At 38.7% G+C, this 17,789-nt stretch overlaps 1 protein-coding gene across 3 annotated transcripts in view; it reads right to left on the bottom strand.

Moving 5' to 3' along the window:
* MAP3K5 (mitogen-activated protein kinase kinase kinase 5) overlaps positions 1 to 17,789 on the bottom strand; it is a 201,201-nt gene that overhangs the window by 111,003 nt on the left and 72,409 nt on the right. For all 3 annotated transcript variants that reach the window (XR_004284933.1, XM_032339409.1, XM_032339411.1), the window contains exons 3-7: positions 17,512 to 17,535; positions 11,546 to 11,739; positions 10,560 to 10,728; positions 9,301 to 9,407; positions 5,675 to 5,845 (exon numbers count right to left, since the gene is read on the bottom strand). Coding sequence is in view for 2 of the 3 variants with exons in the window: in XM_032339409.1 (XP_032195300.1) it covers positions 5,675 to 5,845; positions 9,301 to 9,407; positions 10,560 to 10,728; positions 11,546 to 11,739; positions 17,512 to 17,535 (665 nt within the window). In the remaining variant the exon portion in view is untranslated. The remainder of the gene's footprint in view (positions 1 to 5,674; positions 5,846 to 9,300; positions 9,408 to 10,559; positions 10,729 to 11,545; positions 11,740 to 17,511; positions 17,536 to 17,789) is intronic.

Raw genomic sequence — 17,789 nt, 5'->3', positions numbered from 1 at the left:
TTCATGCCTGGAATGACCATGGCCACTTTGCAAGCCTAAGAAAGCCAGCCCAAGGGCAGAGCCACCGACAGCAATAATGAGGCAACAGATCTTGGCTGATACTTTTAAGCTTTTGACTCAACCTACTCAGACCCAGCCTCACTTTTGGAATTCAATACACTGTCTTATTGTTGAAGCCCATCGGAGTAAGGTCTTTTGCTACTTATAAGATGCTAAGAGCATTCCAATTCCTGCAGGTAAATATTATCCTTATTTTTAAATAAAATGGAATTTTCTAAAGGGTATCTTTTCTAAGATTACACTGTTTCTAAGTGTTGACTCAGTGTTTATCTCACATCAGTCTCCCAAAAGTCCTCTTCCACAAAACAGTATAGACATTCCCGGAAATATTTGTTCCTGAAAATTCTAGGAAAGAGAGCCTGGGATGTAGTAAAAACAACACTGAATCTGAAAAAATTAGATTTGAGATTTTATTAGTAACTGCACATCAAAAAATTCATTTAAGTTCTCCCAGTTTCAATGGCGTTGGTTGTAAAGTGGGAGGAAAAAATGTCAGCATTGTTTTCTGTATAAGGTGCTTCTAAGTCTGCAATAGCTAACAGCATATACAGAAACCTTGTGTCAACTCCAAAGTTGAAGGGACTGATAATTATTTCCACCGACTGAACAAATACTGCACATAACAAAATGTTCTCAGTAAGCCACTCTCCACGGGAATTCAGCATGACTGTTTCGTGGTTACTTCTTTGTTAGATTAGGTTAACAAAGGAATGGTGGAGATAATCTTTGCAATGAATTTTCCATGGCTCTCCAAGTCACAGTACACAGTATTTCCTGGGGCCATTCTAGTTAAGTCTGCCACTTCAGAAACTCTGTGGCATCTTTTTAGGATGTGAGTCTAGGCTTTGGGGTCACAATATTTCCTACTTTGAAAGCTGAGTATCCCCCCCGCCCGGTGTCACTGTCTCAACTTATGTGATAACCTCTCGCAGCCCCAAACATCCTCTACCAGAGCCTGTGACCCACACAATCACTGCCTTCTCCAACTTAGATTTACCTGTATGTTGCACAGCGATGATAAAAAGTGACAACCTCTTCATGACTAAGAGCTAAACTCAGTTTAATTATGGAAAGGTCAAAAAGGCGTTTTTCCTACCCTAAGTTGGGTTATAGAAATTTAAGTATAGAAAAAAACAGCATTATTTTAGCCAGCCTCAAGAGCTTCAGTGGACAAAAATAACAAAGGAAGTGACAATGAAAAACATCAAATGTCAGAGAACTAGTCTTTTTTTATACTTAAATCAGCAGGATGTGTTCATTCAAACCACTCGGCCTCTGTCCCAGATAAGATTCAACAACCAAAGTTTGTTCTAGCAGAAGAGAGAGAGAAAAAAATTATTCGAACAACGTATCACAATTCTGCAAACTTAAAAAAAAAAATTGAAACCATAAACTTTTTTCTCATTTCCTTCTTTTGTACTCTGAACCCCCAGGAAAGGATCTCAGAAAAATAGATGTGCCCAGGTGTAAAACAGCGCCTCGCCACAGCTCCTGGTTCCATGCTCAGAGGGGGGCAACATGTTCTCCCTCTGGTACGGAGCAGAACCCTAAACTCATCAAAGGTGTTAAAATGGGAAACCGGAAGAAAGAGCTTGATGAGCCACTCGAATCACAATTGCTTGGGGCTCTTATACTATTGAGTGAAAGTTCCTGTCCTTAAATTTTCCGTGGTCAGTACATCACTGTCTCTGCAACCCAGCAAGAAATGATTCAGGCCATGGAAAATGTCCATGGGAAGAGGCCTTAAGGGACTGACTTACCTGCCATGACATCTCTCTCCTTGGCTTCGCACCGGCATCTGACAAGTGAAAACTCAGAGAGATGACGGCTCAGACAAAGTCAGTGGAAACATCCCTGTGGGACCCATGACTCAGGACATATATAATCCTGGGTAAATCTGGCAGGATGTCTCATAACCTCAGGGACACCCTCTTGTGTCAGCACCTTGACAATGTGCTTTCACAGCTCCACTCGAACAGGAAGGGAGGTTAGGGACAGTGCCAACACACCAATATGAATGAGTGTGTTTGCAGCACTGTGGGAGTTGGATCAAAACATTAAGATATACCGAAGAAGCTTTACAAGTGTGAGGGTGTGGGGGAAAAAAAAACACAAAAAAACAACAACTGTATTTAAAAAGGGAGGTGGGGGGTAATATCTTAGCAACCCTTGGGACAAACGGATATATATGGATATACACGACAGTAATGGTAGGTTAGCTACCTACAGTAGCTAATCTACAGTAAAAGTGACATTCTTTTAATACCAAATTAGTTTGTGAGTGACACAAGATCAACTCCTAGGCGCCCTACCGTTAAAAGGCTTTGATCTCTAACAGCCTTCCTTGTTCTTACTAGAAAATTAATGGACAGCTTAAAATGAAATCATAAAAATTCTGACATCTTCAATTTGACCCAAAGACCTTGACACAAAGCTCTTTTGAGAAACTGTTAATAGTCCTCAGCTAAAGGGGAACCATAAAAAAGGAGTCAGAATCTGGAAGTACAGAAAATTAAAACAATATACAACTGGAAAAAACTCTGCTCCTTAACTGAACTTTATGTGACCTTGAAAGCTCACAGTAGTCTAAACTGTTTGATTTTCAAATAGGGAAATGCTTTATTTTATTCCTGTGCACGACATGTGCTAACTTCATAGGAGGTGTTTTCCATTTGATTTCACTGACCATGAAACTTAGGTTTGTGAAGATGACCCATGCATATCATTATCACAATGATATCAGAGCACTTCTACTGACACAATGCTTCCAAATACCAGATTCTAATTCTCCTACAATTTAGAATTGTCTTAAAGTATAAATCTGGTAATAAAAAGGCTACATAGTTGCATTCCTCTTTTGTAACGGCAGGAAAAAAAAAAAACTTGGTTAAGAGAAACCATAAAACTCTCTGGATTATACTAAAAATGTGTAATACAAATTTAAGTCTAAACCAAAATTTTCCATGAGGATCCAGAAAATCACTGTCCCCAAGTTCTCCTCCCTGTTGTAACCCATTATCCCAATTTCAGTCCCTCATTCAGTGGCTAAAATGATACAAGATCTTGAAAATTAAGATTTCCCTTTCAAAACTTAAAAAGATTTTATGGCTATCACTGAAGAATTCCTGAGGTAAGCCAACCTCTTTTAATGTATACATTTAAATTAGAGAATAGTTTAGGAATATTAAGAAATACAGAAAAACAATATAAGCAGCACTCCCACATACCCACTGTTCTTACAGCTGAATGTGAATCCCTCCCTTCTACTCCTTTATCCTCACTGGTAACCAGTATACTGAATTGAGAATTTATGATGTGCACTCATGCGTATATACCTTCACTAGGTGTGTATGACTGCTTTTAAAGTTCCCATAAATGATATTGTACTCCATGGATCTTCTGCCATTTGCTGATTTTGCTCAACTATTTTTTTTTAAGATTTTATTTATTTATTTATTTGACAGAGAGAGAGATCACAACTAGGCAGATAGGCAGAACTAGAGAGAGGGGGAAGCAGGTTCCCCGCTGAGCAAAGAGCCTGTTGCTAGGCTCGATTCCAGGACCCTGAGACCACGACCTGAACCAAAGGCAGAGGCTTTAACCCACTGAGCCACCCAGGTGCCCCTTGCTCAACTTTTTTTTAAAGATTTTTTTTTTTTTTTGCATGTCAGAAGTTTTATACAGAAGAACTTTAAGAATTTCTCTAGAGTATATAAGTAGATCTGCTGGATCTAGGATAGGCTAGCTGTCAACTTGCCTTGATATTATCAAAGTCTTTAAGTGGTCATAAAAATTTCTGCCACAGCCAGGAGAGACTACCTTTCCTCTAACATCCTTGCCAACAATTGATATTGTCACACTTAACTATTTCTTTATAAATCTAATAGTTTCTAATGGTGTACTAGACATTTTGGATGCTACGTTGTAGAGTTTGGATTCTGTTATACTCCTCTTAAGAGTATTTGGTCTTATTCTAACAGGCAAATAAATTGTTGGTAGTTTACCCTGATCATGTGGGGGCTTGGTCTTAAGTTTTATTAGAGTGGTTCTGTATCATTTTGCTCTTAATTTTGAGTGCACTTCTTTAGTCCTGGGATGTAATTTTTTATTCCTATGCTGTGACCCTTTGGGACTTTCAGTGGAAAGCTCAGATTGCTCATGAAGCCCTTCTAATGTCAGGTTCAAACTCCAAAGTCTGTCTCCTCTACACAGGGCAGCTGCTGAAATTTCTGTTCAGCTCTCAAAGACTTCTAGCTCCTGTGTTCCACCTGGGCTCCTAGGGTAAAACTCACACATGCCAGGGACAGCTGAGAATTGAACAAGAGTTTATACACAGATTTTGGGGCTATTTGTGGCTCCTCCATGTAGGTGGTATCTCCCTCAATCTCTAGGCACTCTGGCTGCCTCAAACTAAACCCTCTGACTATTAAGACTCTGATTTTCTTCTCGAGTTCTATCTGTCCTTGGGCTTGCAGATTGGAGAATGCCCACAAGATAAAAATGTGGATCTTACCCAATGTGGTACCCTTCATCCAAGAACCAAAATTTCTCCAGTTTCTGGGCACTTATAGTCACTCTCCAGTGCTTTCAAACTATTTTCCTTCTTAAGTGTTTTTTCAAAGTTTATAATTGTTAAAATTGGTAGGATTAGCAGGCAATAGAACCCACTCTGCCATTTCCAAAAGGCAGAACCTTGATGAACAGAAGCAAATCTCAATGCACTCTCATTTCCCAATCTGTTCTTTCTATGATTCATGGTATTTTTAAGCCTTATTTAAGAAATTCTTTCCTATCCCAAGGTCAACTTGTATATTTTATTCTAAAAGATTTTTTTTCTGAAGTATTTAAAAAAATATTTTGGTCTTTAATTCACTTCTTAAACATGGCTTAAAGTAGAAATACAATTTCATTTTATTTTTGTGAGCAGATGAACAAATTTTCCCAGTCCCATTCCTGAAGAGTCCACCCTTTCCACTCTGATCCATGAAGTGCACTGTCATAAATCTAGTCTCATAAACATCTCAGTCTGTTCCAGGCTCTCTCTTCTGTTCCAGTGTTCGTCTACGCCTACACTTATAGTGCAATATCTTAATTATTACATCTTTATAGTAGGTCTTGTTATCTGGTAGAGCAAGTCCTTCCACTTTGTTCTCCAAGATTGTTTTGCCTTTTCTTGGCCCTTTGTATTTTTCAAATAAATTTTAGAATCAATTTGTCATGTCACATGAAAGCCCTGTTGGGGAGAACTAACATCTTTAAAATATTAAATCTTCTCATCCACAAATTTGGTATATTTTTTCATACATTCTGGAATTCCTTCATGTCTTTCTATCAACTTCTATAAATTCCCCAAAAATGATATTTTTGTTGCTATACTCTATATTTTAGAATATCTTTTTAAAATGTTATTTTCTCAAAGTATCTTTTCATCCAACTTACCCCAGTGCACTCTACCATATCAAATGAATTTCATCAAAGTTGTTTACTGAAGCTATAAACTCTAAGATTTACTTGTAATACACAATCTACAGGATAACAGTAATTTAGCACTCCCATCTGTAAACCATTTTTTTCATGTCATGGATTTATCAAGTATCTTATCCGATATACTCACCAAGAAGCTCCATGGTCTCTACTTTCAGTGTCCAGGAAATTAGAGTCCAAAAACATATCTTTGTAGATTCGACCAACTAGGCAATACATATCGGAGGCAACCTGCCCTTCACTTTGCACCAGCGGGATCATAACATCAAGAGCTTTGGCTCTATCTCCAGGGAGATTTCTCCTAAGGTAGGGGGAGAAAAAATATCACTGTTTCAATATAGATCACAGAAGCAATGTAGGCCTTTTAAGAACTCTGCTTGATATTTTGATTCACACTAGTGAAGTCTGGCAGGATAAAGACAACCATAGATTTTGAGAGTTCCCTGTAAAGCTCTGCCTAAGCCTTTTTGTCTTTTCATCCTACTGCATGTCTACTGGATTTAACAAGGATCACTTTTGAGCTGCTTTCCTGAGGACAGTGATAGGTTTGCATTACCCATCTATATAGTCCTTCTAATTTCGCAATCCATAGGTTCATGGTTCATAGTTTCAAGGGCATGAAGTACAATTAGGAATGCCGTCTGTGGCCTTACATGGAGAAGCTGACCAATCCAGACAAGGACCAAACCCTGACTTTAGGTTTCAATGGCTTTTGCTCTAAAACACTGTACAAACTTATTCACAGACAATACCAACAAACCAACTTTAAGCCAAGAGTTGCCTAATGTCCATGTGTGATCAGATGATGATCTAAGGAAGATGCTTTAGGTAGGTCATTTTAAAATAGCAAATATGTGTAGTTCATTCTCAAAATCAGATAAAAATTCTCTTAAAGGGAAGCCTCGGTGGCTCAGTTGGTTAAGTGTCTGCCTTCAGCTCGGGTCATGATGCCACGGTTCTGGGACTGAGTCGTGCATCAGGTGCAAGTCGTGCATCAGGTGCTTTGCTCAGCAGGGAACATGTTTCTCCCTCTGCCTGCTGCTCCCCTATTTCTGCTTGCTCACATGTGCACATGTGCATAGTCTCTGACGAATAAATAAGTAAAATCTTTTTTTTAAAGATTTTTTTAATTTTTGCTTATTTGACAGAGAGAGATCACAAGCAGGTAGAGAGGCAGGCAGAGCAAGAGGAGGAAGCAGGCTCCCTGCTGAGCAGAGAGCCCGATGTGGGGCTTGATCCCAGGACCCTGGGATCATGACCTGAGCTGAAGGTAGAGGCTTAACCCACTGAGCCACCCTGGTGCCCCATAAATAAAATCTTTAAAAAAAATCTCTTAAAAATTATTTCTTGGACCTTAAGAATATTATGCTAAGTAAAAGAAGACAGTCACAAAAGATTACATATAATATGATTCCATTTATATGAAATGTCCAGAATAGGCAAATCTAGAGACCAAAAATAGATTAGTGGTTGCCTAGGTCTGGGAGATTTGTGGGGCAAGGGGAGAGTGACTACTAATGGGTTTCCTTTTAGAGAGATGAAAATGTTATATTGTGTTGATGGTCATACAATTCTGTTACTATATTGAAAAAACATTAAATTGTATACCTAAAATGGGTGAATGGTATGATATATGAATTATATTTCAATAAAACTGTTACATAGAGTTATTTCTCTTCTCCACTATGACTTCAAATATATCTGGTCTATGAAATACCCTTTTACACTTTGTCCTAAATACCTTGAGCTTATAATAACCTTTCATACAAATATGTTTATCAATTCATCATACTGTATTTTAGGAAAGGTAAGGATAAAACACAAAGAAAAATCTAAGAGGCTCTATGGACTTTGATTTTTCATTTCATAAAAAAAGAACATATTCCATTCTGTCTTTCAAGAAAGATTTGAGAGCCAGCTGGGGCTGGTAATCTCTGGAGGTCTCATCTCACTCTGTCAAATCTGAAGAAAAAGATGTTTAATAAATGGGGAAATGAAATATACGTCCATTCTACACTTATTGATAACATTAGCAAGGATAAAGGAGGAAAGAAAGAATCTCTGGTTGAATAGTGTGCTGACTTCTTTCATTGCAGACGGAGGCAGGAGGACCTAGTGATGAAGAGCAAAGACATCAGTATGGGACAGATCCAGGTTTGAGCCTCAGTTTTATAACTTGCTAACTATGGGTTCTGAAGAAAAGCGATTCAAGGTCTCCAAGCTTCAGCTTCCTCCTCTGTAAAATAATCAAGCCTTAAGTGACACACAGCAAGTGGCCCAGAGACATGATGCCCCTCCCTTTCTTTTTCGCTCCTTCTCTTTAGTTGTAGCAACTGTATACATATTTAACTCGCCACCAGGGAAGACAGCAGCACAACTAACAAGCTTTGGACAGCTCAGTGCTTTGGGCCTCTCCATGCCTCTCCGAGCATGGCCGGCTTCCTTGGTAACTCCGGGTAGGATGTGGCACCGAGGTATGTGCCATGATGTGGACAGAAGGCCGACAAGCAGGACTGGAAGTAGCAGCCTTCATGTGGGTCTTAGCAGATTTCTGGATACATGCCCTAAAATGTGGCCAACGGAGATCTGATTGTAATTAGATATGTTCAGGGCAGTGAAAATGAAAATATTCTCTGGTTAGGAATATGTTCACCTAGACATAACTACCATTACCCTACTTAGCAAATTTTTTTAAAGATTTATTTATTTATGGGAGAGAGAGAGAAAGAGTTGGGGCAGAGGGGAAGGGGCAGAGGGAGAGAGGGGGAGTCTTAAGCAGACTCTGCACTCAGCACAGAGCCTGATGCTGAAATTGACCCCATGACCCTGAGATCATAACTGCAGCCGAAACCAAGAGTCCAACACTTAACGAACTGAGCGACCCAGATGCCCCCCTACTTTGTAAATTTTTAGGTAAAGAACCATTTGGGGTTGAGCATATTTGCCTAAAAATAACATTATATTTGTGCAATTAAAAAAATTCTAAGCAAGTATAAATAGCAAATACGAACTCAGAGAAAAAAGAATTTTTTAAAAAGATTTTATATATTTATTTGACAGACAGAGATCACAAGTAGGCAGAGAGGCAGGCAGAGAGAGAGGAAGAAGCAGGCTCCCTGCTGAGCAGAGAGCCCGATGTGGGGCTTGATCCTACGACCCTGGGATCATGACCTGAGCTGAAGGCAGAGGCTTTAACCCACTGAATCACCCAGGCGCCCTGAGAAAAAAGAATTTTAAGAATTTAAGGAATAGCATGGAGGATATTAGGGGAAGGAGGGGAAAACTGAAGCAGGAGGGATCAGTCAGGGAGACAAACCATGAGAGACTATAGACTCTGGGAAACAAACTGAGGGTTTCAGAGGGGAGGCACCCAGGTGCGGGGAAATGGGAATTAAGGAGGTCACAGGTTGTAATGAACACTGCATGTTATACACAAAAAATGAATCATGGAACACATCAAAAAACTAATGATGTACTGTATGGTGTCTAACAGAACATGATAAAAAATAAATTAAACAAAACAAAAAAAATAAAGAATTTAAATATATAAACTGAAGGGACTTTTTTTTATTGTCAAAAAAATAAAAAAACAGAATGCATATGCTTCTTACATTTCATATGGTTGAAGCAGAAATAGTAATATTACATTCCAATAGGGAGTGGCTGCAATGCTACAGCAAAAACATATCCTAGGAAGAAAATGCAGGTTATAAAATAGTATGTTAGCATAGTACGAACAGAACCTTTTCTTCTTACCTATTCAGTGCAAATGCATAATGAAACTTCACATGGTGATGGGAAGCCAAATCAAAGGTTGGCAGCTTTTCTAAGGTCTCTACCAGCTTCACTATAGAATCATAGTCCTTTCAAACAAAAGGAGAATAAGACAGAATTAAACCCCTAGGAGAAAGTTCTGACAATGAGAGGACTTTTGACAAGCATATATCTAAATCCGAGAAGGGTGTTAAAAAGAGAACTAGGATCCATGAACTACTTTGAAGAATCTAGAACCAAAAAGAAATTGACTTCTTAAATAAGAAATTTGGATTATATAGGTAAAAACCTTAAAATATAGAGTTACCACAACCGGCCTCCATTAGCATGATAACACTCTATTGTCTAACTATGGGTGGTTTGCCTCTCCCATGGAGCCAGATTCCTGGGATGGTGTCCTATCAATTATTTTCAAAGAAAGAATTTTCAAAATATCAAGGACATGGAGCAAATGATTGAACCTCTCTTATAAGTAACAAGATGATGTCATTTCAAGTTCCCCTAGTTTTGGGATCTGAAATACCACACCTCTACATGAATGCTAATTTCTGTTGTTCTCATAAAGCTTTACTTGGGCCTGAAAGGCTGTGTGGGAATAAGAAACTAGAAGTCACTTAGATTTTACTATATAAAAATCTAAAAACAAAATTCCCAACTCAGAGAAGATTGCCTTCTATTTACCATATTTAAAAAATTTTAAGACATGTCAATAAAATTAAATGGCACATTGGTGTGTTTTACATGAGAAAATTTTTTTAAGTTATTTTTATAATTAATCAGTTGCATATTTCTTGGCCCTGGCTAGTCAGATCTAGCACTATCAGTTTCAAGCAACAGAATTCCCAGGAGTAAGAGCTATGTCCAGAAAGCTCCCCCTCCCACTTCTGCTATTTGCCACAACAAAACTTTCACTTATTGTCTGACAGGTGTGTCTGAGGCTAACAAATTAGTATAGGTTGTCCACAGGTTAGCAATGTACACAGATTTTTCTTTTTGTTCTTCTGGAGGAAAAACTCGGACCTTTACCATGAAAGTGCTTCGTTACGTAATCAAGGATGGCTAACTCATATGAGTCTTTTTCATTCATCATAAATTCTCAGGATAGAGAGCTTAGAAAAGGCAATAAAAAATTACATGTAGTGACCTGGATGACCTCTCAACTAACTGAAATGTGATGCTAACTCTCCCTTATTCCTTCAACATGCTACATGACGAAGAATTTCCTGTAAGCATCTTCTCACCTGGATATCTCTGTAGGAAAGTAAGAGGTTTATGACAATATCTGCTGTCAAGACTTCGATATTATCTACTCGTTGCCGAATTCTTGCCAATTCAGCTGCCAATTCTTTACCAGTGTATAAATTTCGAGCTTTCCTGATATCATTGAGAATAGATTCCCGGAAATACTGGCTGGTGGGAGAACACATTTCAAAGAGTTAATACTAGAAGGGATTTCAATGAAAAGCAATGATTGTATAAGGAAATGAATGACATCTGCGGCATTTGTAACTTTTAATTCACAGGATGCATAGATGGAACACCTCATGGATTTTGCATTATAAAGAATTTTGGGAGTCCTATATGTATTTTTTAATACTTTGCTTTGCTTTAGAAAAACTTAGGTAAATACACTGCGTCTTAATGACTTTTCCAAGAACCTGCCATGTGCCACTTGAAACACCAAAACTTTATTTTTCATTGCACTGTTTTGAGTAGAAATTGTTCCAAATAAATCAGGTGTGCCTATGATTTGAACACAATATAGCCCTCACTTTCTGACTCAGCCTCATCACAGATTACCCTAACTGGTTTTTCTTAACTAAAATATAATAATGTCATCAGTAATTCTGGGAAAGTTCCTGTTCTTTTAGTAAAAGTCTGTGGACATTAATTCTGACAGTGTTTCTGTACTTTGAGAATATATATATATATATATATATACACATATATATGTGTATATATATATGTATATATATATATATATATATCCCTACCATTACCATAATGTATTTAGCAGTCTTTTTTTTTCCCTTTCTGATCTTAATGGTTCTCTTCTGAATACAGTAAACTATCAGGCATCTCTTTTATCTACTTAGAAGATATCATACTTTCATTTTCCTGGTTGTTGGCTGTGTGCTATATCTGAGAAATATCCGATAAGATGCACAAATAAAGGAAGTAGGACATAGCTCTGTTATCAGCATCAAACGGCATTATTCAACTTTACCTAGAACTTGCTTGTGCCACCTTCAGAAGCTGAATGAAACGATCCACAAGAGGTAAGCAAATGGGTCCAAGAAGCAGCTCGAAGTTCGGTTGCATGAGCTCCGTCAACCCCTTCATGAAGCTGCTATCACAGCAGTAGACCTTGTTGTGTGGAGTGATCATGTAAGGGACGAATGTATAGTTCCCAGTGCACATCTGTATAAAGAAGAGGTGCCAGGAGTGGGTGAGCTAGCCTGGAGACTCCACACTAACAAAATCCCAAGTCCTACTGCACTGAGTCATTTTAAATAGTCATCCTGAATGTGAAGCAAAATTGAAAAACCTCATTTCTTATTTATGACCTATGAAAGTGGAAATTTCCTCCAATTTCTTTAATTGCTGATTGCAAATAATTAGGACTTACAGATGATGTAAAAAACAAACAAACAAACAAAAAAACCAAAAAAGCAACAAAACAAAACAAAACAAAAACCCCCAGTAGGACAGTTTACATCAGTCAATTAAATATTTATTCACCATCTCTGATGGCTAAGGTATTATGATATATGCATGCTGCAGGAAAAGCAGAGGAGTTTAAACACAGCCTTTAGCCTTCTGGGGAATTTAAAATTTAATCACAGAGACACAGCATAAATACATGATAAGAATTAGAGCTAACACTTAAGGGCTCCGCACCTGACAGGCTATGCTGTGAGTGATGCGGAAACAAAGCTGCTCTCTCCAGGCTGCTCTGTCATGGTCACGGCTCCATTAGCCTCCTAGCTACTAAAACTAGAGACCCAGGAGTTTTCCCTGATGCTCCCATTTCCTTCACCACCCACATCCTATTGAAATCCAGTCTATTCTACCTCCAAAACCGATTTCCTATTTGATCATTTCCTTCCATCTTCTCTGCCCACATGGAAGACAAGGCCAACATACCCAGCCTGAGCTACCATCACTGGCCTTCAGTTGGCCTTCCTGCTTCCATTCTCCCCCCTCAACGTGTTCTCTACCTACTAGTCAAAGTGATCTTTTTTTCCCTTCTGATTTCAAGTTTTAAAGATTTTTATTTATTTATTTATTTGATAGACAGAGAGAGATCACAAGTAGGCGGAGAGGCAGGCAGAGAGAGGGGGGAAGCAGGTCCCCCGCCGAGCAGAGAGCCCGATGCGGGGCTCGATCCCAGGACCCTGAGACCATGACCTGAGCTGAAGGCAGAGGCTTAAACCACTGAGCCACCCAGGCGCCCCCGATTTCAAGTTTTAATTTAAATTCTAGTTAGTTAAGATACATGGTAAACTTGGTTTCAGGTGTAGAATTTAGTGATTCATCACTTACCTCAACCTCTTAACAACCTATATCATATTGCTTCCCTTAGCTGCCTAAGGCCCCCTCCCTTGCCCCTGGGATGAAAATAAGACACATCCTGGGGGACTACAAGGGACTGACCACCCAAATCCTACTTCTCTCTCTGCCCTCAGCCCACACCACTCTCCACTCACTCCTCCCGAGCTTCTCTAGATTCCCAATGATGTCAGGTGAGGGAACATTAGTGCAAACAAAGGGTGAGCTGGGAGGAAGAAAAAGGAAACTGGACTGGACATCCCTAAGTAAGTCAGCCTGCCTCAATCTAAGAGCTCGGGGAAGGGATGTGGATGCAAAGCTCAGGACCTTAAACTGTGTGTCCTGGGCATGGGAATCATGGAAGAATTCAGAGCAGTAAAGAACACATGAGCACAGTCTTAAATGGGGCTACCTAAAATGAGTGGTATCATTAGCAAAACAAAAACTCAGCAGAAGCAGACTTCATTATTTATGAACATATTACAGTTGAGGGCACTTGTTATATATCAAGTAATAAATCACAAACAGAACCTGACTGCCCGTTAATATATGACAGGAACTTCAAGAGGTTGAAACCTGAGCTGGGGTAGGAAGCGTAAAATGTTCACGATTAAAAAGGCTGAGATTTAAGGAGGGCAGGACACCAAGAGTCAGAATGTCTAGAAGAAAGTCAGAAATATGTGATTGGAACATAAAAGAGTTTCCAACAAAAGTACAGACCTGGGAAGCATTTGGTGTGGCTGAATCTAAGGAAACATGAGGGACCTCTAAGAGAAAAACCACAGAGAGGAGAGGAAAAAAAAAAAAAAGGCAGAAGGTTGACAAGTAAAAGGAGTTATGTGGGAAACCCCATCGCTGTTCTGGGGAGCACAGCGAGCCCAGATAATCAGATCCTAGGCATATCAGCATTACGGGGAACAATACATCACTTCGCTGCCCCTTAGAAACAAACCAATCAGAGCAAACGTTGACTCACACTTGCCATGTGTCAAGAATGAACGGTCATGAGTTCCCAATACCCCACCAAAGAAGGTACTATTGACTCTGTTTTGTTTTTTGTTTTTTTTTTTCAAAGATTGTATTTATTTATTTATTTATTTATTTGAGAGAGAGAGAGAGAGAGTAGGAACAGGGGGAGGAGCAGGGGCAGAGGGAGAAAGATTCTCCACCAAGCAGGGAGGACTACTTTCTGTTTTATAGGCGAGAATTCAGACAAGGCTCAGATAAGGTCATGCATCTGGTCTGTGATGTGTTTGGGACTCTAGCCCAGGGCTCTTCTCTAGAGGGTATCCCATTATCCATTAGAGGGGTCAGTACCCTTCCAAAGGGCCTCTACAGGCTGACACGCCAACACTTCACCTCAGGTCACTTTCGTGGAACCCTGTATGAGCCAAGCTACTGCTTCACAGCAAACAGACAAGAACTGATAAATGCCTTTATGGCCAGACTGAATTATTTATGAACATGGTCTCTGAGGCACTTGTTGTATGTCAGGTTGCGAAGCAGAAACTGGACCTGACTTCCATTTAAAGTATGAGAGGAACTTCCAGAGGTTGAGATTTGATTTTTCAATCAAACACATGAAACTGTTCTTTCTTTCTTTCTTTTTTTTTTTTTTAAAGATTATTTATTTATTTATTTGGCAGACAGAGATCACAAGTAGGCAAAGAGGCAGGCAGAGATAGAGGAGGAAGTAGGCTCCCCACCGAGCAGAAAGCCCGATGTGGGGCTCAATCCCAGGACCCCGAGATCATGACCTGAGCCGAAGGCAGAGGCTTTAACCCACTGAGCCACCAAGGTGCCCCAGAAACTTCCTTTCTTAAGCTCTCCTCCATGGACAAATAATTTGGAAGGCTAGTCAGGAAGAGGAAAAATAAACATATCCTGCTTCTAAAATGTTTCTGACATCCCTCAGCATAGCCACCAATTTAATCCTTTGACCTGATCCATAGCCTGAGCAGAAAAGAAAGACAAGTGTATCAAGAGGTTGCCTCCCAAAGCTTCTAGAGCTTTAACTATGAGCAGGTTACAAAAGAGCAACAGAACCAAATACTCCTTAGATAAGTACTATAACATACAATTCAAAAAGAAAATGCTCTGAATCTTCCAGAAAAGCACTATTAGTGTTTCAAAATAGTATTCTGCTGCCGGATAAAGTTCTGTATCCTCAGAAGCCTTAATACCACATGTCGTTATGCCTAAGACATGAAATAAGATACATCATTACTCAAATACTGGGCATCAGGGAATAATGCATCCGTGTAAAACTAATTCTGGGAAAGAATGACTCTCGGACGTCTGGGTGCGTAGCAGCAGCAGAGGGGTAGAGACAGAAAAACGAGTCATGCAAACAGCAGAGAAAAACGGATTCTTGCAACTGTCTCCTTCAAACCCCATGGAATAAGGCTTCAGAGCCCTCACAGAAAATAACGAACATGCTAAGGTATTTCTAAGTTCCTGGCCTCACTATACTTTCTGGAGTCTCTTCCTTATGTTTCTAAGGCAATAAATGTATTTTTGGCCAATCCACCATTGTTGGGGAAACACAGGGGTGGTGATGAAGCTTCAGGAGTCACAGGGATGCTCGCAGACCTGGGCTGAGACCCCTGTGAGCGTGTGGTGGGGGAAAGTGTGAGGGTTGCTTGTGACACTATTTTTTTTTTTTTTTTTTTTTTTTTTTTTTGCTGCCGAGAAAAGCACATTTTTCAGAACAATGAAAAACTAATACTATGGGAATCTTTTTTCCCCGGGTAGGCTCACCTCTACCTCAGGAATCTTATTATTGCAATTTCTGTTTACAGATGGCTGTTGCATCCCTAGTTTGAAATAACTGATCATTCAAAGCAAATTAAAAAATAAAACACTGTATGATCAAGAATAGACACCTTGGGCATAGCAACTGCCTTTTATTAATAAGGTACTAATTCTAAAATATTTAAGCTTGCTTCTTGAAAAAGAAAGCCCACATCTCCTTAAATTTCAAAACACCCGAGGTGTGCTCATAAAATAACAACAGCGATCTCTCTGGCCCACGCCTGTGTTCACGGCTATAAAAACCTGCAATTCAAAATCTAGTCCTATTCTATGATCTTTAGTTAAAAAAATAACACTGGCTCTGTTTTTCAATTTTTAAAAGCTACATAAAGATGAACATACGTATATATGTGTGGGAAATGAATTAAGTTTCTGGGAAGAAATGCTCTCAGCATTCAAACATATTGAAATACTGGCTCAAAATCCTTAACTTTTGAGAAGAACACCCAGCCCCTGAAACCCAGCAAATTACTCAAGCCAAGATGTGACCTGTTCATCATGTGCAGTATTTGGAAACCTTATAACCCCGTTTCTCCACAGGTCTGACCTGCCAGTGGGTATGATTAACTCTTTCCTCCAAGTTTCTGGTAAAGACCACCTCCTCTCAAAGAACCGTGACCATTTGGTATATGGCCACCCACTCTTCAGCACACTGCCTTGCGTTAATTTTCTAATCTGTGTCTTTGCTGATTTGTTTACCAATCTTCTCCCCGACCTAGACTCTGGACCTAGTCACTGGCCATCTCCCGGAGCAGTTAAGAATCTGACTGCCTCGATTTTCAGCCACCATAGTGAATCCCTATGGCACCAAGCCCAAAGCCTGGCACACGGTACGTGTTCAGTCACTATATGTTTAATAAAAATGTTACACGAAATAGATGCCTGAAGCAATAACTGCTCATTTCCTGTGGAGATGGGCAGAATAAAAGTAAATAATGACAACTTTATTTATGTTGCCATGAGTCTCTGACTTGTTACAATCTTAACCATAAGTTTTAAATCTTTCTGGTCTAAGGAAAAATTACAATTGTATTTTTAATCTTATCATCATAAATCAAATCAGGTGCAGATCTTTAGGTAGGATATTATTTTCGCTGTAAGTTGCAAAGATGCACTCTGTGGTTTTTAAATACTGGTTTTATTTTCCAAATGAAAAGTATAACCACTAGCATAAGAAGGCTGATGTCCTTAGATATTAAATTGTGTAATTTTACTTCATGCATTTTTAAAATTTGAAATTTATTTTTATCACTTTTTAGCTTTTATTTAATACTGTGTGTAAGGTAAGAATTCTGTGATGTGGTCTCAAAGGCAGACTACAAGACTCTGGAACTTAGATCAAACTGTATAGATAGTTAGATAATAGATATACATGTACCTATATATGTATGTGCATATATGGGCACATTTGTACCTATAATTTGCTACATAGCATATATATAGGTACAGATATCTATATGTGTGTGTATATAAACATAAATACATGTGTATAAACATATATACACACATATACATATATGCAGTATGTATATATATGATGCCTGAGTACCACTCAGAATTACACAAAATTGGATACACTATGGAAACTTTTTTTTTCAAAAATATAAGTATACATGCAATAAACAGGCATCAGTGTCCTCTCCCAGTAAAGTTTTGCTTTTAAAGAAATGTTTTGATAAAATAACCAAATTTATATTGATATATCAGAAACTCTAAAGAGGGAAAACAGAGAAATTAATAATCTGTGGAGATAAAAAAAAGGCCAGAGATTAGTTGATGAAACAGGAAAGATAAAAAATTTCTGGAAGAGTTAAAGAAAATACTCACGGTATTCTTCTGGCAAATGATTTCCTGAAAAATGAGAAAAGAAAAAAAATTAAGTTAAAGCTAATATAAAATTAATTCAATAATTAATTTAACTATTTGATGTGGGAAAAAGTCTTAGCAATCTGAAATTTTAGGGAGTGTACCATCAGTTCCTGTATCAGAGAAATTTACAATCTCATGAAAATGAGAGAAAATAAAAGGATTCTCAATGGTTTAAAGGAAATTGTACAAACATATAAAATCCAAAAGCTGAATAATTTAAAAACCATTCTTGTAGA

The sequence above is a fragment of the Mustela erminea genome, chromosome 4 (assembly GCF_009829155.1).
Source record: "Mustela erminea isolate mMusErm1 chromosome 4, mMusErm1.Pri, whole genome shotgun sequence".
NCBI classification, from domain to species: Eukaryota; Metazoa; Chordata; class Mammalia; order Carnivora; family Mustelidae; genus Mustela; species Mustela erminea.
The sequence above is the reverse complement of the archived record's forward strand: the minus strand, read 5'-3'. Positions and strand labels throughout refer to the sequence as shown.